At 36.3% G+C, this 15,725-nt stretch overlaps 4 protein-coding genes across 4 annotated transcripts; all 4 read left to right on the top strand.

Moving 5' to 3' along the window:
* Positions 1-2,226: 2,226 nt before the first annotated feature.
* PHYBLDRAFT_162699 (Homeodomain-like DNA binding domain-containing transcription factor) lies at positions 2,227-4,258 on the top strand (the record flags this gene model as incomplete). The annotated part of the gene is made up of 3 exons (XM_018434681.1): positions 2,227-3,259; positions 3,309-4,177; positions 4,238-4,258. The coding sequence occupies 3 exons, from the start codon at positions 2,227-2,229 to the stop codon at positions 4,256-4,258; spliced, it is 1,923 nt and encodes a 640-aa protein (XP_018297682.1).
* Positions 4,259-4,801: 543 nt separating this feature from the next.
* On the top strand, positions 4,802-6,205 carry PHYBLDRAFT_157288 (hypothetical protein). The gene is made up of 5 exons (XM_018433592.1): positions 4,802-4,930; positions 5,085-5,195; positions 5,334-5,403; positions 5,500-5,682; positions 5,957-6,205. Exons 1-5 carry the CDS (start codon positions 4,847-4,849, stop codon positions 6,061-6,063), a joined length of 555 nt encoding a protein of 184 aa, XP_018297683.1. The 5' UTR covers positions 4,802-4,846; the 3' UTR covers positions 6,064-6,205.
* An 835-nt stretch (positions 6,206-7,040) lies between these two features.
* Positions 7,041-7,771, top strand: PHYBLDRAFT_99552 (hypothetical protein; the record flags this gene model as incomplete). The annotated part of the gene is made up of 2 exons (XM_018444100.1): positions 7,041-7,187; positions 7,313-7,771. Coding segments are annotated over 2 exons (606 nt in total), but the record flags the coding sequence as incomplete, so codon positions are not given.
* A 4,335-nt stretch (positions 7,772-12,106) lies between these two features.
* On the top strand, positions 12,107-15,617 carry PHYBLDRAFT_121302 (hypothetical protein). Its single transcript, XM_018428788.1, has 9 exons — positions 12,107-12,235; positions 12,315-12,383; positions 12,524-12,644; positions 12,816-12,915; positions 13,035-13,197; positions 13,326-13,465; positions 13,551-14,015; positions 14,113-14,817; positions 14,925-15,617. The coding sequence occupies exons 2-9, from the start codon at positions 12,335-12,337 to the stop codon at positions 15,402-15,404; spliced, it is 2,223 nt and encodes a 740-aa protein (XP_018297685.1). The 5' UTR covers positions 12,107-12,235; positions 12,315-12,334; the 3' UTR covers positions 15,405-15,617.
* Positions 15,618-15,725: the final 108 nt, after the last annotated feature.

Raw genomic sequence — 15,725 nt, forward strand, 5'->3', positions numbered from 1 at the left:
AATAAAAAGCTTCTACAGATTTCCTATAAGCTGTATAAGTGCAATCTACTCAACAGCAAACGAAAGGGTTAGATCTAGTTACCTCTTTACTTTGTTACATTAATAAAAAAAAAGATTTTTATTATCAATTGCTGTCATATAGAAAATTATCAGCCAAAAGATAAAAAGCCACAAGATTTCTTTTTCTTTTTCAACTATTAAACCCTTTATCTCCCCTCCCCAAGAAAAAAATAATAAAAAAAATAAAGAATGAGGGTATTTGTTTAACCGGATTTTGACAAGCTAATCTTTTTCATTTGTTTGTTATATAGTTTGTACGCACAAGATAATCAATGAAGGGTTTATTTATTTGTAAAAAGAAAGGTTAAACTGAATTGAATCAAATGGAATAAAATGGATCAAGATATAGGCATAGACTATATTTGAATTGATATTTGGTTAAGAGTTAACAGATAATATTATGTTAGATCATGCCATGCCATGTCAGACCAGACCAGACCAGACCAGACCAAACCAGGTCAGGTCAGGTCAGACCAGGTCAGGTCAGGTCACTTTAATATGGTTTTGTGTGGTGTGTTTAGATGAAAAATATTATCTAGGCTATAAAAGTATTGCCGAAAGACACTATAATAATAATAATAATAAAATACACTTCTTTTCTGCGCTTTTTTAAAATCTCAATAAATATATATAATTATTTATTTATTTATTTATTTTTTAAAAAAAAAGACTATTCTGTCTGTTTATAAATGAAGTTGACTTGAAACGAATTTCAAAATAAGAATGGTAAATTGCAAGATCAATCAATTGATAACAAAGTTTACTGGCACTGTAAATCACAAGCTATGCAAAAGTAAAAAGGTTAAGTAGGAGGAGTTAAGACAAAAAAAAAAAAAAAAGATCTACGACCCAGGCAATAATGCTGTGACAGGGTGCATTCGAATTTTGAGACATATATATATCTGTGGGGAATATGACACCGATGATCATTTTCTATATACCTTTTTAATTGGACAGGAATCATGGTCATATCAAAGCTAGCTTTGGTTTGTTACTTATTGTACAGCATAACGAACTTTAAAGCTTAAAAGTATAAAGTATGTATTTCATTTTTAGACAGTTGAATATGGCCTCTCACTCAATAAAGTGAATTTGTTTCAATTGATGACGCAAACCTGGTCAGTGTTTGATTCCAAAATAAAGAGAGGATTCAGATATCTCGTTTTTCTCTCCCATGTTTTTTTTGGGGTCCTAAACGCACAGACTATTCAATGGGAGTACCAGACACCTAATATAAAATAAAATAATATATATATTTATAATTTTTTATACTATATTATATTTTTGCTGTAAAAAATCAAATGGTATCCAGATAATAGCAGTAACAACAATGAAAGCAGTAAAAAGTAGTAATAAGGATCATCACTCTTACTGTCACTGTTTTTTGTTTTGTTTTTTTTATTTGCAAGTAAGAAATCCGGAGTCTTAAATCCTTCAAACGTGTCGATTTTCCTAAATCAGGAACTCAAAATATAAATAAGTCATATACAAACCTGGCCAAAGCAAATAATAGTAAATAAATAGTATAAAGAGGTAAGAGGTAATTCTATTCGTTAATTAGGTCCCAAGAGGTTCTCTATTCAACGGTTTAATGGTTCACCCTAGTCAATTCCAACGAATCAGCTCATTCAAATAGCACACCTACTTCTCTTACTCTATTGTAATTATTTATATATGTATCTATGGACCCACCAATCTGGAATATCGAATATGAGATGTTGAATATATTTTTATATATATAAAATATATATATATATATAAAGCGTGCTACTGAATAACAAAAAAGAAGAAAGAAAAAAAGGGCAAAGTGGTAATTACATTACAAACTAACTATTTTGAGAAACCAAATAGAGTCGAGTCCAGCGGAATTTAATCCAAACGGAAGAAGAATAGGAAGGAACGCAAAAAAAAAAAAAAAAAAAAAAGCTGGATTTTTTAATTTTTTTATTTTTTATTTTCAGCTCAGAAAATAAAAAAAAAAAAAGGGCGACTATCAAGTTTAATTTTTTTTTTGTATATTTTTCTTCTTACTTTGCTTCTCTTCTTCAGGAACATAACTTTTTTTTTTCTTTTTTTTTTCTTTTTAATATATAATATTTGTTTTTGCTACTCCGATTATTCGTCTGGTCAATTGAATCGTTTTCCACATTAAACAAATAATAAGAGATGTCATCAGCCAGTCCCTTGAATGAAACACCTGTTTCGCCTCAACTAGACAACTCTACTGGCAGTAATGATCCTACAGACTTTGCAGACCAATCCGAACAAGCTGACCAGATACCATCCTCTCCTTCCTCTCCATCTGCATCCACATCTGCTGCCCGCAAACGGACCAGAGCAAGTGCAGAACAGCTAGCTGTTCTCGAAGATACCTTTGCAGTCAATGTCAGTCCAAACAACAAACTACGAAAGCAATTGGCCGAACAGCTCCAGATGAGTGAACGATCCATCCAGATCTGGTTCCAGAACAGACGTGCAAAAGTAAAGCATATGCAAAAGAGAGCACAGATGCAAATGCAACAAGCATCAATCCGTGCACAACTCTATCATTATCAACAACAGCAACAACAACAGCAAAGTGGTTATTCTACTACTTCTGGTGCTTCTGCTGCTACTACTCCTAATACTACAACTACTAACAATAGTCACCATAATCATAATCATCATCATCAAAATCATCATCATCAACAGCAACAACAACATGTTTATCAGCAACAACAAGTTCATCAATACTCTCTCCAAAACAATCCTCATCCTCATCATCTTCACCACCCTCAACAACATCAACAGCATGTTTATCATCAACAGCAGTTGCAGTTGCAGTTGCAACACCAGCACCGTATGTTATCGCGTGCTCAGAGTGTAGATGCCATCCAGCCCTTTACACCTCCTTATGGCTCACAGTGGCAAGCCTACAACATTTCACGCCAGAGTATGCCCCCCAACGCCCAGGACATCATGATCGATCTGCCCGACTACCTCCACGGCCCTCCATCTCCATCCCCTTCTCCTCAGCGCGACTTTCACTCTGCAGCTCCCCTACAATACCCCCTCGATCCCACTCTTCTTCCCACTCTTGTCCCAGTCCCTGACGCAGGTCCAACTGCAATGCTTGCCACCCACGATTTCCGTTCAAAAGGTCCAAACACACCCGCAAACACACCTCCTACTGATCCATCGCTCTGGCCAACAAACAATGGTACCTAATTGCTTTCTTGTATAACATCCACTAACTTCTTTGTTTTCAGATATTCCTCAAAGACCTCAATTACCATCCAGTCAATTGGTCAATTCTTCAATTCATCCTTCACGAACCCTGACCAACCCAACCATCAGCACCGTCAATCCTGCAGCACTCAGTATCCCATCATCTAACCCTCCTCTTTCTTCCACAACCACCACTAGCAGTAGTGCTGCCAACCTTCCTCTTTCTTTACCTCAAGTACAAGGCATCAAAGAATCTTACTTTAATGCCTCGACTCTCATAATCGGTTCCTGGCATCGTCTCAAGCTCCGTGCTACTGACCTGCTGTGTGTCTACAAACCAGAACTAAACCACTTTTCGTGGCACATCACAGACAGCAATTGCCACTTCAAGATGGTCACATCCATCGACTCTGTTTCGTCCATCAGCCATGTTTCTTCAGTAGACAATAACAACCCCAACAACAACAGCCAGATGATCTACTTTGACATTACCGAACCTCCTCTGTTTTACATGGAAGCCAACCAGGACGGCGCGTCTGTCTGGATCCAGTGCAGCGATTTCACAGAAGGAAAACAGGCCTCGCGTTTCTTCAGACACACGCTCAAGGGTATCGGACACACGCTCAAAGAAGACCTGATGGTCATGATGAACAGATACGAAAAGCTACGTCGACTGGTCCGCTTCTTAAACCACACCCAAGTTGCACCAGAACCGATGGTCATCCAAACCAATTACACCATGCCTGTATCCGTACCCGTACCCGTACCTCAACCTCAACCTCAAACTCAATCCCAATCCCAGCAAGCCATTCCATACTGGCCTGCACCACAACCACAGCCATTGCCATTGCACACCAACAATAGCAACAGTATTATTGGCAGTAATAATATGTTCATGAACCAGTCTCCTGTAGGTGGATTCTTTGGCTAAAGATATATCATATATCTGCTATATAACTGTATACTATAGACTATAGCTTATGGACCATAAGGCTATAGATTTGATAAATGTATCTTCTTTATTGTTTTTCCTTTATATATTTTTTTCTATCTCTTTCTTTTCCTTTGCATGTAACCCTTTCTTTTATCTATCTATCTATCTATCTATCTATCTATCTATCTATCTATTGCTTTCTTACATCCCTCTCCCTCTTCTACTTTTCTTTATTTTTGTGTATTATATCAAACCATGTTATGTCATTTCAAGTCAATCCAAGTCAATTCAATTCAATTCAATTGTGTTATTTTTGCATTTTATATTTTATATATATATATATTTTTTGGGATTTTCATTTCTTTTGTGTTTCCAAAAAAAGAAAGAAAAAGTCCATGATATCTAAACTTTATCGAGTTTTTGTACAAAATAATAATAAAAATAATAATAAAAATAAAAATAAAATTAAAAGAGAGAGAGAGAAAGAGAGAGAGAGAGAATGCAACCAGTCTGCGTCATTCACTTGAATGACGTGTACAATATACAGTTTTTCTTTCTTTTCTCTCTCTTTTTTTTTTTTTAATTCCAGTTTGAGAACAAAGCCCAACTGACAAAAAGTGGTCTCATTGTTTGCCAACCCAGACCATGTATCTCCCGATTACTATATTCTTACTTGTTCTTGGAACAGAATTACTGTTGTTCATTGGCTATGAATATGTTGCATCTGCAGTAAGTATCAATACATTGACTTGATGTACTTCATTTCCATCTATTAGTATTATTATTATTATTATTTTCATCATACATATAGTTAAAAAAAATATTGATATCATATACAAATACTTTAAAACAATCTACTTATAATATTTATTTTTATATAAAGGCATACGATTTATATAGTCAATGGACAAATGATTCCAAGGTCATCAAGCACAATAAGCTCAAACAGGATGTTCTGAGAATGAAAGCAGAGCTCTCAAAGACAAGTTCCCAAGTATGTTAAACATCACAACTATTTAAAGAAATTATAGAAAATGACATATGTCATATACATGGGCTTTGTAACTATTTTCACGCGGATCAAATCATATCAATCACAATCACAGTAAGCTAAACAAAATCGGATATTTAGGATGAATTTGCAAAATGGGCCAAGATGCGTAGAAAGTTGGATAAAGGTGTAGCAGATCAAGAGAAGATGTGTAAGTACAATATATATATATATATATATGTGTGTGTGTGTGTGTGTGTGTGTATGAATGGTATATTAACTTGTACAAAATCCAAAAAAAAAACAGCTTCTGAAATTGCATATTCGAGAACTGCTTTTGAACTCAAGGTTAAATCTGCCATTTGGTTCTTTATTCACGGCTCACAATTGTTGATGGTGATGTGGTTCTACAAAAGGGCGGTGCTCTACCTTCCCCAAGGATGGTTTGGACCAGCCCAGTGGATCTTGTCTTTTCCTTTTGCTCCAACAGGTAAGATTTAGTGTAGTACAACGTAGTACAGCGTAGTGTAGCATTAAGTGCAAGTGCGAGAATAAGTGCAAGAATAAGTGTAAGTGTGAGTGTGAAAGTGGGATATATATATAGGGCTATGTGTATATGTATATGTATGGTTATGGGTATGTGGATTGGCATGAAGAAAATTAAAAAAAAACTGTAAATGAATTTGGGTTTTTGTGTGTGTGTGTATGTGTATTATGCATAAATGTATATACATACGTGTGTGTGTGTGTGTGTAAATATGTAGGCTCTATCAGTGTAGCTGTTTGGTTTGCTGCTTGTAGAAAGACGGTCAAGGCTGTGGCAAGTACTGCAAATGGTCTTATTGCTCTCAAGAATATGAAGGTTGAGTAAAATCAAACCCACCCACATCCACATAAAGAGAGATAAAAACAAAAGCTACTTTAGACGGAATTCTATAGATACATACATATACTTATAAAAACAAAACATATGTAATGTAATGTATGTACTCTGGATAAAGACATAAGAAATTGAATGGGATCATTGTGGTAACTGCTTTTAATGGGATTGTGTGAACCATAAATATAACTATAACTATAATTATAACCATAACCATAATCACAATTATAACTATAGTTTTTTCTAAAGTTAGAATCTAATATATAGGATCAAGATACAAATTGAATGTAAAAGAGGAGCTTATGTCATTAGATTAAAGGGAACCACCGATCGAGTAAAATATCAATAGTAGACAATACAAGGCAGAAATCAAATAACAGCAATGACAATGACAATGACAATGACAGTGATAATGTTAAGCACAGGGTGATAGATAGAAGGAAGGGGGACCATATTACGGTCCCCCTCTTTTTTTTTGGTTTTTTTTTTGTTTTTGCGCACCGTCCCTCTGGATGTCACGTGGGAGTAACACAAATGCATTTGTGACAAATCTCGAGTTGCAGGGCCTACCGGATTTCTCCGTTGTTGTTCGTGACTCAAATCTTCCCCGCACAAATTCACGGTTTATCTTTTTATTTTATATACAAAGTACTTTAAAAACAATATAAAACAAAAGCAAGTATATACAGCATTTTCCCTTGATTTATTTATTTATTTATTTATTTTTCTTACCATATTAAATAATTATAATAAAAATTACACTAATAATACTACTACTGCTTATAATTCTTACCATTTCCTTCTCCTAACATTTACAGGTCGACAAACTTTCCCTTTCCTTCTCTCTCTCTCTCTTACTTACTTACTTATTCACCTACTTATTTATTTACACACTCACACGCTCGCATATACACACTGTGGAACTCAATACACTGTCAGAATAAAACATTACACCCCTTCATTCAATCATGGCTTTTCGATTTAACTGGCCTGAGTTCGATTCTGACTTTTATACCGATGCCAAAGCACAATTAGAAACAGCTCTCAACAAGGGCGAAAAGCCAAAGGAGATTGTTGATCACATTACCGTAAAAGATCTTTACTTGGGAACAGTGGTAAAGAAGAAAGAAGAGACAAAGAGAAAAAAAAAGGAATATAATATTCCTCATTAGCTTCATTAACTAATTATCTTCTTTGTATGTAATAAATAATAAAAAAAAATAAAAAAAATAAAAAAAAGCCTCCTGAGCTGGAAATATTAGAAATCGGTGAACTCACTACCGATACTTTCCGAGGCATCTTCAAACTGACCTACAAGGGAGATGCACATATTGTTCTCCAGACAAAGGTCCAAGCGAACCCAATGCATGTCCAACGCTCAGAATCGCTTCCTCGCCACACCAGACCCACAATTCTTGCTGCAGCTCAGCCACTGGTCGTCCCAATGTTGCTGAAGATCAGTGACCTGCAGCTCCGGGGCATTGTGGTCCTGGTGGTGTCAAAGACAAAAGGGATAACTCTGGTCTTCAAGAACGACCCCTTGGAGGGCATCCTGGTCAGCTCCACATTCGACAGCGTCACAGCTCTCAGAGACTTCTTGCAGCGTGAAATTGAGGCCCAGATTCGTAAATTGCTTCAGGAAGACATGCCTGTCATGATCCACAATCTTAGTCTGAAACATATGCAGGCCAGACAAGAACAGCAAGAACAACAAGAGCGACAAGAGCGACAAGAGCGACAGGAGAAGCAAGAAAAGATTGAGAAGGAAAAACAGAAAAAGAGCCGCCCAAGACCTCTTTTTGTCACTAGACAATCAATGCACTCGAGTGCCAATGGGTCAACATTGACGTCAATGCCAATACCAGGATTTGACGATATCTCTGAACCAGACCTGTGTTACTCTCCCCGCTCTCTCTTTAATAGTGATATTAGGGGTATAGGCATGGGCGTGGGTATGGGCATGAGTATAAACAGCAGCAGGAGTAACAGCATGAGTAGCATGAGTATGAGTATGAATAGTAGCAGCAGCAGCAGCAGCAGTAATAGCAGCATCACTAGTACCCCGTCCATTTCTCAAGTCCCCTTGACACCCACGGACACCAAATCCTTTTTCGATTGTGTTTCCCCATCTTCGATGGAGCCTTGGTTACGTCAAGCAAGTCGGATTGATTACTTTGATTCCCCAAATGCACCCTTGGCTACTTCTACCACCGATTTCACCAACACACACAATGCACCCTGCATCAAGGAACCGATTCCTATGACGACTGCCAATCTGTCGACATGGAACCGACAATTCACCCATCGCTACACAAACCCGTTCTACTCCGAATACCCGTCTGTCTCCTCAGCTGTGCATCACTCCATTTACCACACAGACATTTTGTCACCAGAACTAGACCAAGACCAAGACCTAGACCTGGACCTACATCTAAGACTAGGACTAGGAGACGAGAATAATGACGAGAATGCATCATGTATCGATAACTTTTCGACCATATGCTCGACAGATGGCTTCTCTCCGGACGATGCAGATGCACCTTGGTACGCAAAGGCTGGTCTAGATTATCTCTGCACTCCCACAAATAGCAACAATAAGAAGAACGATAATGATGACAGTGATGATTACCAATCTATCAGTCTACAACCTTCCGAACACATTTTGACTCAAAGACTTGCTTTCCTGACCAGAGCAAATCATACCTTGTCTCCATTTTTACCCTCAATTCAACACTCGACGTGCAGGAGTATTCCTCATGTGATTTCTGGAACCTTTTTCCCAAAACACAACAGCCAAAAGATACCCAGACGACGAGTAATACGTCTTCAAGGATTCAACATGCTCTAGTTTTCTTTTCTTATCTCTTTACTCACTTCCCCTTCATATTCATATTCATCTTCATCTTCATATCCACATTCATACTCATTTATATTCATTTAGCTTTATTATCAAAAAAGGACAAAAAAAGAAGCCAAAAGAATAATGAGAAAAATTATATACACATATACATATATACACGCCAATCTCCCACTGTACATTATATCACACCAATTCAACCATATACACACACACACGCACTAAATATCTTCTTATATATTACTATTACTATTAAGGCAAAAAAAAACAAGACAACAACAACAGCAACAACAACAACAACAACAACAACAAAAATCTCACAAGCCATTTAAGAATACTTGCGCAAATAAGAAGAAAAAGTAGAAGAAGAAGTGTCTTGACACTTCTTTATTCATTAAATTATACAAGACTTAGATATAAAAAAAAAGATATATATATATATATATATATTACCCCATGCCCACCATTTTCCTACAAAACCTTTACATCAATAAACAAGAATTGATTCATAATTCTATTTTAATCAATTAATAGGAATGCTCTGTTTGCTTTATTGTTGGGCTATAATACAAAGTGTATTAACAATTAACTATTAAAAAGAATAGAAAGGCTGGGCATTTTGTTTATCTATGTTTATCAAGTAGACCACATGCAATTCAAGCAACCGATCATCTGGACGAAATATACTTAATCTTAGTGTATTGTACTATAATGTGCTTTTCTTATCTAGTTTCTCTCTTTATTTCGTTCTTCATTGTTAACAAAAAATTTACATGATCTTAAAAAATAAAATAAAAATAAAAATAAAAATACTCTGCTTTCATGCAAGTTACTCCTTATTTTACTGAATTAAATTTATAATTATTTTCTTTGGATTAATAAATGCTATAAAAAAAAACACACTTACATATATAGAGTGGCGTGGGATTGTTATTACTAGCACCAGCTAAATTTGCATATTTATTTACCCCCAAAATAAAACAATAATTAAAATATTTGTACATCTATATATGCCATTGTGCATTAAATTTCCCTTTCTTTTGTTTCTTCCTTCCTATCAGGGGTGTTCAACAGTCTTTTAAGCTTTTAAACTTGAGCTTTGAACTTCAAGGCAGTAACCAATAATACGTAAAAGTTACCAAGTGTTTTTGAGTACCCTAAATGCTTCTTTAAGCTCTATTAGGCATTGTGATAATAGAATTTAAGTTTAAAATAATATTGAAAGAGGCAAAGATGTATTAAAAGTTTAAAACTCTCCAAGGTTTTCTTCCAAGAGTTTTAATATTCTTTTTTAATGCCTATAAATTAATTTCAGGCAATCATATTTTGAAATCTAAACTCAAAGCTTTAAGTTTTAAAGCTTAAAGGACTGTTGAAACCCCCTAATATTTGAGGTTTGTGGGAAGTACGATTACCCTAATTTTAATTTTCTATATCCACTAGGGGTACTCAGTCAGGCTCTTCGAAAACATTTTAAGTTCAGAACGCCATATTATTGGATTTCATTTTTAATGCCAACGTATAAATTACATATATGAAAGCATATACTCTCTGATTGGCTAAATAAAATGGCTTCGTAGAATTTGGTTGACCACCTCTGATGTTTATTCTTGAGTTTTAAAATTTTTATTTTCAGATTAACCACAGCCAATAAATTTTGGAAATTTAAACTCAAAGGCCTAAGCTTACAAACCCTAGAGACTGTTGAACCCCCCCCCCCCCCTATATGAAAAAATATGGAAAAGATAATAAGCCAAACATGTGATTATTATTGAATGGAAGATTAATATATTCTCTACTGTAATTCTAACAGCTTGAATGGTTGCTTGATATAATGAGATTATGTTTATTTGGAATTAGATGTGAATAAGTGTACTGCAGCTTGTTATATTGACAGCTAACAATAAAGCTATATTCAACCTACGGCACGAGTTCATTTTTCTTTCTTTCTTTCTTTCTACAGCTGGTGGCGTAATTAATACCAAAAAGAAAATTGTTGGGAAATATATAAATATAAAAATTAATAATAGGACGGGTGCCGATCCACACCCGTTCTTTGGGATATACGACACAGTAAAATAAACAATTATTCAAAGCCTTTATGTGACCGAGAACATAAACAAGAAGAATAGGCTCTTAAAGAATAACAAAATTTGTAGTAGTGATAGTATGTATCTTACAAATATCATAAAGGTAGCCAAATCAGAAGTCTGATATTATCAAAAATAAATAATTAGTTTAACTGTAGGAAAAAAGAATCATTGAAGAATCTAGAATCACATCAGAATTATTATTATTTGGTGCTTGGACCACATAGACTTATTTTTAGGGCTTTTTGTTTAAAAAAATTAATGTTCCATTTGACATTAATTTCCTTGATTTTTGTAAGTTCTTTTTGATACAAATATACGTAAGCTTTATAGTCTTGATCAATAATAATACTAGGAGCCAAGCATTGAATGCAGCTATTTGGTAGACTCTAGCTGTAATTTCATGAAAAATAAATACATAAATGAATAAATGAATAGATAGATATTTCTAGAGACTTACATAACAAAGAAAAAGAAGAGAAGAGAAATATTCGGCTTACGGGACAGACAATTCAAATTGAAATAAAATACATACATACACACATACGTACAACTTTTCATATATTTATCTTTATATTAATTAACTACAGCATATATTCTCTCACACTAAGCTGACATGAATCACTTTTTTTTTGTATAGACTACTCTCTAGCCATTTATTTTCTTTGTGTACCATCCAGTTTTTCTCAAGTATTTTTTTTTACTGCTATTATCACACCATTTGACAATGAAACTGATCGCGAGGTATAGACATATAGCTATACAAAGGTATCCAATAAAGTCTTATCCAAGCTTCTCTGCTAATTCAAAACAATATCTTCTTCAGAGTCAAAGTGGTATCCATAGCAACATATTTATCTTTTAGGTCTGCTTTATTAAACAAATTTTCACTATCCTTTAATTTTTCTGTCCCTCTTTCTCTCACACATGCGCATGGATATATTGGTCCTTACACAGTGTGTCTATTAATGAGTCAACATTCATCATGATCCAAATTTTTTTTTTATTTTTATCTTTATTCTTTATATATATAAAAAGAATTGAACTTTCTTCTCTCTCCCTCTCCCTTCCCTCTATCCCCAACCCAAATCAACTCAACTCAATCTAGCCTAACATAACTCAAAAATATATAATACAGATATATATAATATTATAATATAATATATACACATAGACTCCCATAAAGTACTCTGATCAAGTCATATCGTACAAACAAGCAAGTCACATAGGAATTTTTTTTCTTTTTTTTTTGAAATATCTATACTTATTTTTTTTCTTTTGGCGCGCACTAACAGGGTTCTCTGTCACAGTTGACATGTCCATCCAACTTATTGTTGCCACAAAGGCATCACCCATCAGCTATGGTGAGCCATCTTGTCTTCTTATATTTTATTTATCAGCCAAGCAAGAAAATATTACCTTTTGCTTTAAATAAATAAATAAATAAATAAATATATACACTCCTTTGTTGTTGTTTTTTAACCGAATTTGTCGCGTCTCTCAGGTGTGCTAGCTGCCGCCGAGCAGGTAAACGCCATCAAGCCTGGTGCTATTACTATCGAGTACCCTGATACCAAGACATTGGAAGCTGAAGGAGGTGCTACAGCCGTTGCAAAGTTCAATGGGTAAGGCTTTTATAGAATTAATATATATATAACAGAGAGTAAGGGTAGTGGTCTGTGTGATAATGGGGAGCTTTATTATTATTATTATTATTATTATTATTATTATTTCTATTATCTTTCAAAAGTATATATATGTACGTATTGATTTATTTTTTGATTTGTTACTATTAGCCAAACCTACTCCTCCACCAACGCAATTGTCCGTCTCTTTGGCAGACTTCACCCCGAGACTGGTCTTTACGACCCCAAGGATCCCATTAGCTCAACCTTGGTAATATTCAAACCACGTGTGATACATAGAGAGAAACATTATATGTTGAAATAGTGAGTTGAAGTATTAAATATATATATATATATATATGTGTGTGTGTGTGTGTATGTGTATAATAGGTTGATCAGTGGCTTGATTTTGCCGAGTCCAAGTTGTCCATCTCGGATTTCAAGGCTCTTGATGCTACTTACAAGGAGCTCAACAAGCATTTGACTCTTCGTTCTTTCATCGTTGGCTACCAGCTTACTTTGGCCGACTTTGTCGTGTGGGGTGCCTTGAGAGGTGAGTTTTCCCCTTCTATATATGCTTTACATTTAGCAACTCTCTATTATTATTATTATTATTTTACTAACTGAATAATAATATTTCCGTGGATTTATGTGTATGCATATATCAATATACTTATTCAGGTTCTCCCGTATTTGCTCGCATCGTCAAGACCAAGAAGGAATCCCTCGGTGTTTACCTTGTCCGTTGGTACGAGTACATCAACACCCTTGAGGTCACCAAGAATGCTGTCGAGAAGATGCAGAAGCAAGACAAGCTCAAGGTATATATTTTTTTCTTTCAATTCAATTTGATTAAATTCATATATATATATATATTAATTAAAAATAAATAAATAAATAAAATAGGTCAAGTCCAACGAGCAGGGCAAGTTTGAGATTGGTCTCACTGAGGCCGAGATGGGTCGCGTCGTGACTCGTTTCCCCCCGGAGCCCAGTGGTTATCTCCACATTGGTCACGCCAAGGCTGCCTTGATGAACCAGTACTTTGCCGACACTTACAAGGGAAAGCTTATCATTCGTTTCGATGACACCAACCCCAGCAAGGAGAAGACCGAATTCGAGGACTCTATCAAGGAGGATCTTGCCCTTATCGGCGTCACCTCCAACCATGTCTCCCACACTTCCGACTTCTTTGACCAGATGTACGAGCTTGCTCTCAAGATGATCAAGGAAGGCAAGGCTTACTGTGACAACACTGACCAGGAAACCATGCGCGATGAGCGTACTCGTGGTATTCCTTCAAAGTGCCGTGACACTCCTGTTGAAAAGAACTTGGAGATTTTCGAAGAGATGAAGAAGGGTACCGATACCGTAAGTTTTCTTTTTTAGTTAGTTAGTTACATAAGCGATAAAGAAGGGTGCTTCTTTTTTCTTTTTCTAACAATTTATTATCATCTATTTTTTTTAGGGACGTTCCTTCTGTCTTCGCGCAAAGATCAGCCCCGATGATCCCAACGGTACCATGCGTGATCCCGTCATCTACCGTTGCAACTTGACTCCCCACCACCACACCGGTGACAAGTGGAAGGTCTACCCAACCTACGACTTTGCCTGTCCCATCGTTGACAGTCTCGAGGGTGTCACCCACGCCTTGAGAACCAACGAGTACCGTGACCGCAATGCCCAGTACATGTGGATGTTGGAGAACCTCGGTCTGCGCAAGGTTGTCATCTGGGATTTCAGCCGCATGAACTTTGTCTACACCCTTCTTTCTAAGAGAAAGCTCCAGTGGTTCGTGGACAACAAGATTGTCAGCGGCTGGGACGATCCCCGCTTCCCCACCGTCAGAGGTATCCGTCGTCGTGGTATGACCATCGAGGCCTTGAAGGAATACATCCTCATGCAGGGTGCCTCCCAGAACGTCCTCATGCTCGAGTGGGACAAGCTCTGGGCCATGAACAAGAAGGTCATTGACCCCGTTGCTCCCAGACACACTGCCATCGTCAAGGACAAGATGGTCCAGTGCACCATCCAGGGCGCACCCACTACCCCTGAGTTCAAGGAACTTCCCAAGCACAAGAAGAATCCCGCAATTGGTCTCAAGAAGACTGCTTACTTTAACAAGATTGTTCTTGAGCAGGAAGATGCCAAGTCTCTCGAAGTTGGAGAAGAGGTAATATAACATATAATTAGGAATAGAGAAAGAAAGAAGGGGACAAGAACAAGAACAAAAACTAAAATTCAATATTTTTTTTAAAAAAAAAACAATTATATCTATAGCTTACTCTTATGGATTGGGGAAATGCATTTGTCCGCAACGTTGAAAAGAACGCTGAGGGTGATGTTACCAGTGTCGATCTTGAACTCCACCTTGAGGGTGACTTCAAGAAGACCAAGAAGAAGATCTCCTGGTTGGCTTTTGGCGCAAACCTCGCTGTGGATGCGCTTTTGGTTGACTATGACTATCTGATCACTAAAAAGAAGGTCGAGGAAGGTGATGAGCTCAAGGATCTCATTACACCTGTGAGCGAGTTCAAGACCCCTGTTGTTGCTGATGCCAACATCAAGGATCTCAAGAAGGGTGACGCTATGCAGTTCGAGCGCAAGGGTTACTACATCCTCGACTCGGTCGCTACTGCCACCACTCCCGCTACTTTCATCCAGATTCCTGACGGAAAGGCTGCCTCTATTGCTTCAAAGGCTGACGAGAAGAAGACCGAGAAGCCAAAGAAGGAGAAGGCTGAGAAGTCCAAGAAATAAATTCGCCAACAGGTCATAAAAGTCATAACAGCAAATAACGACCATGACGACGATAACGATAACGACAACGACAGCAATAATATTAATAATAAAACATAATAAAAAATATTAACAATAGTAACAATAATAATACATAATGATGACCAAGAGAAGAGGAGAGAAGAGGAGAGAAAAATAAATAAATATATAAATAAAAGCTTTATTTTTTGTATCAAAATCCATAAAGAAAAATGAATTATGAAGAAGTGAAATAAAAATAAAATATAAAGTGTAGATAAAACTATCGGCTGTTCAAAAGGGTATACTCCAAAATGGGAGAAT

Source organism: Phycomyces blakesleeanus (genome assembly GCF_001638985.1).
Source record: "Phycomyces blakesleeanus NRRL 1555(-) unplaced genomic scaffold PHYBLscaffold_2, whole genome shotgun sequence".
Lineage (NCBI taxonomy): Eukaryota > Fungi > Mucoromycota > Mucoromycetes > Mucorales > Phycomycetaceae > Phycomyces > Phycomyces blakesleeanus.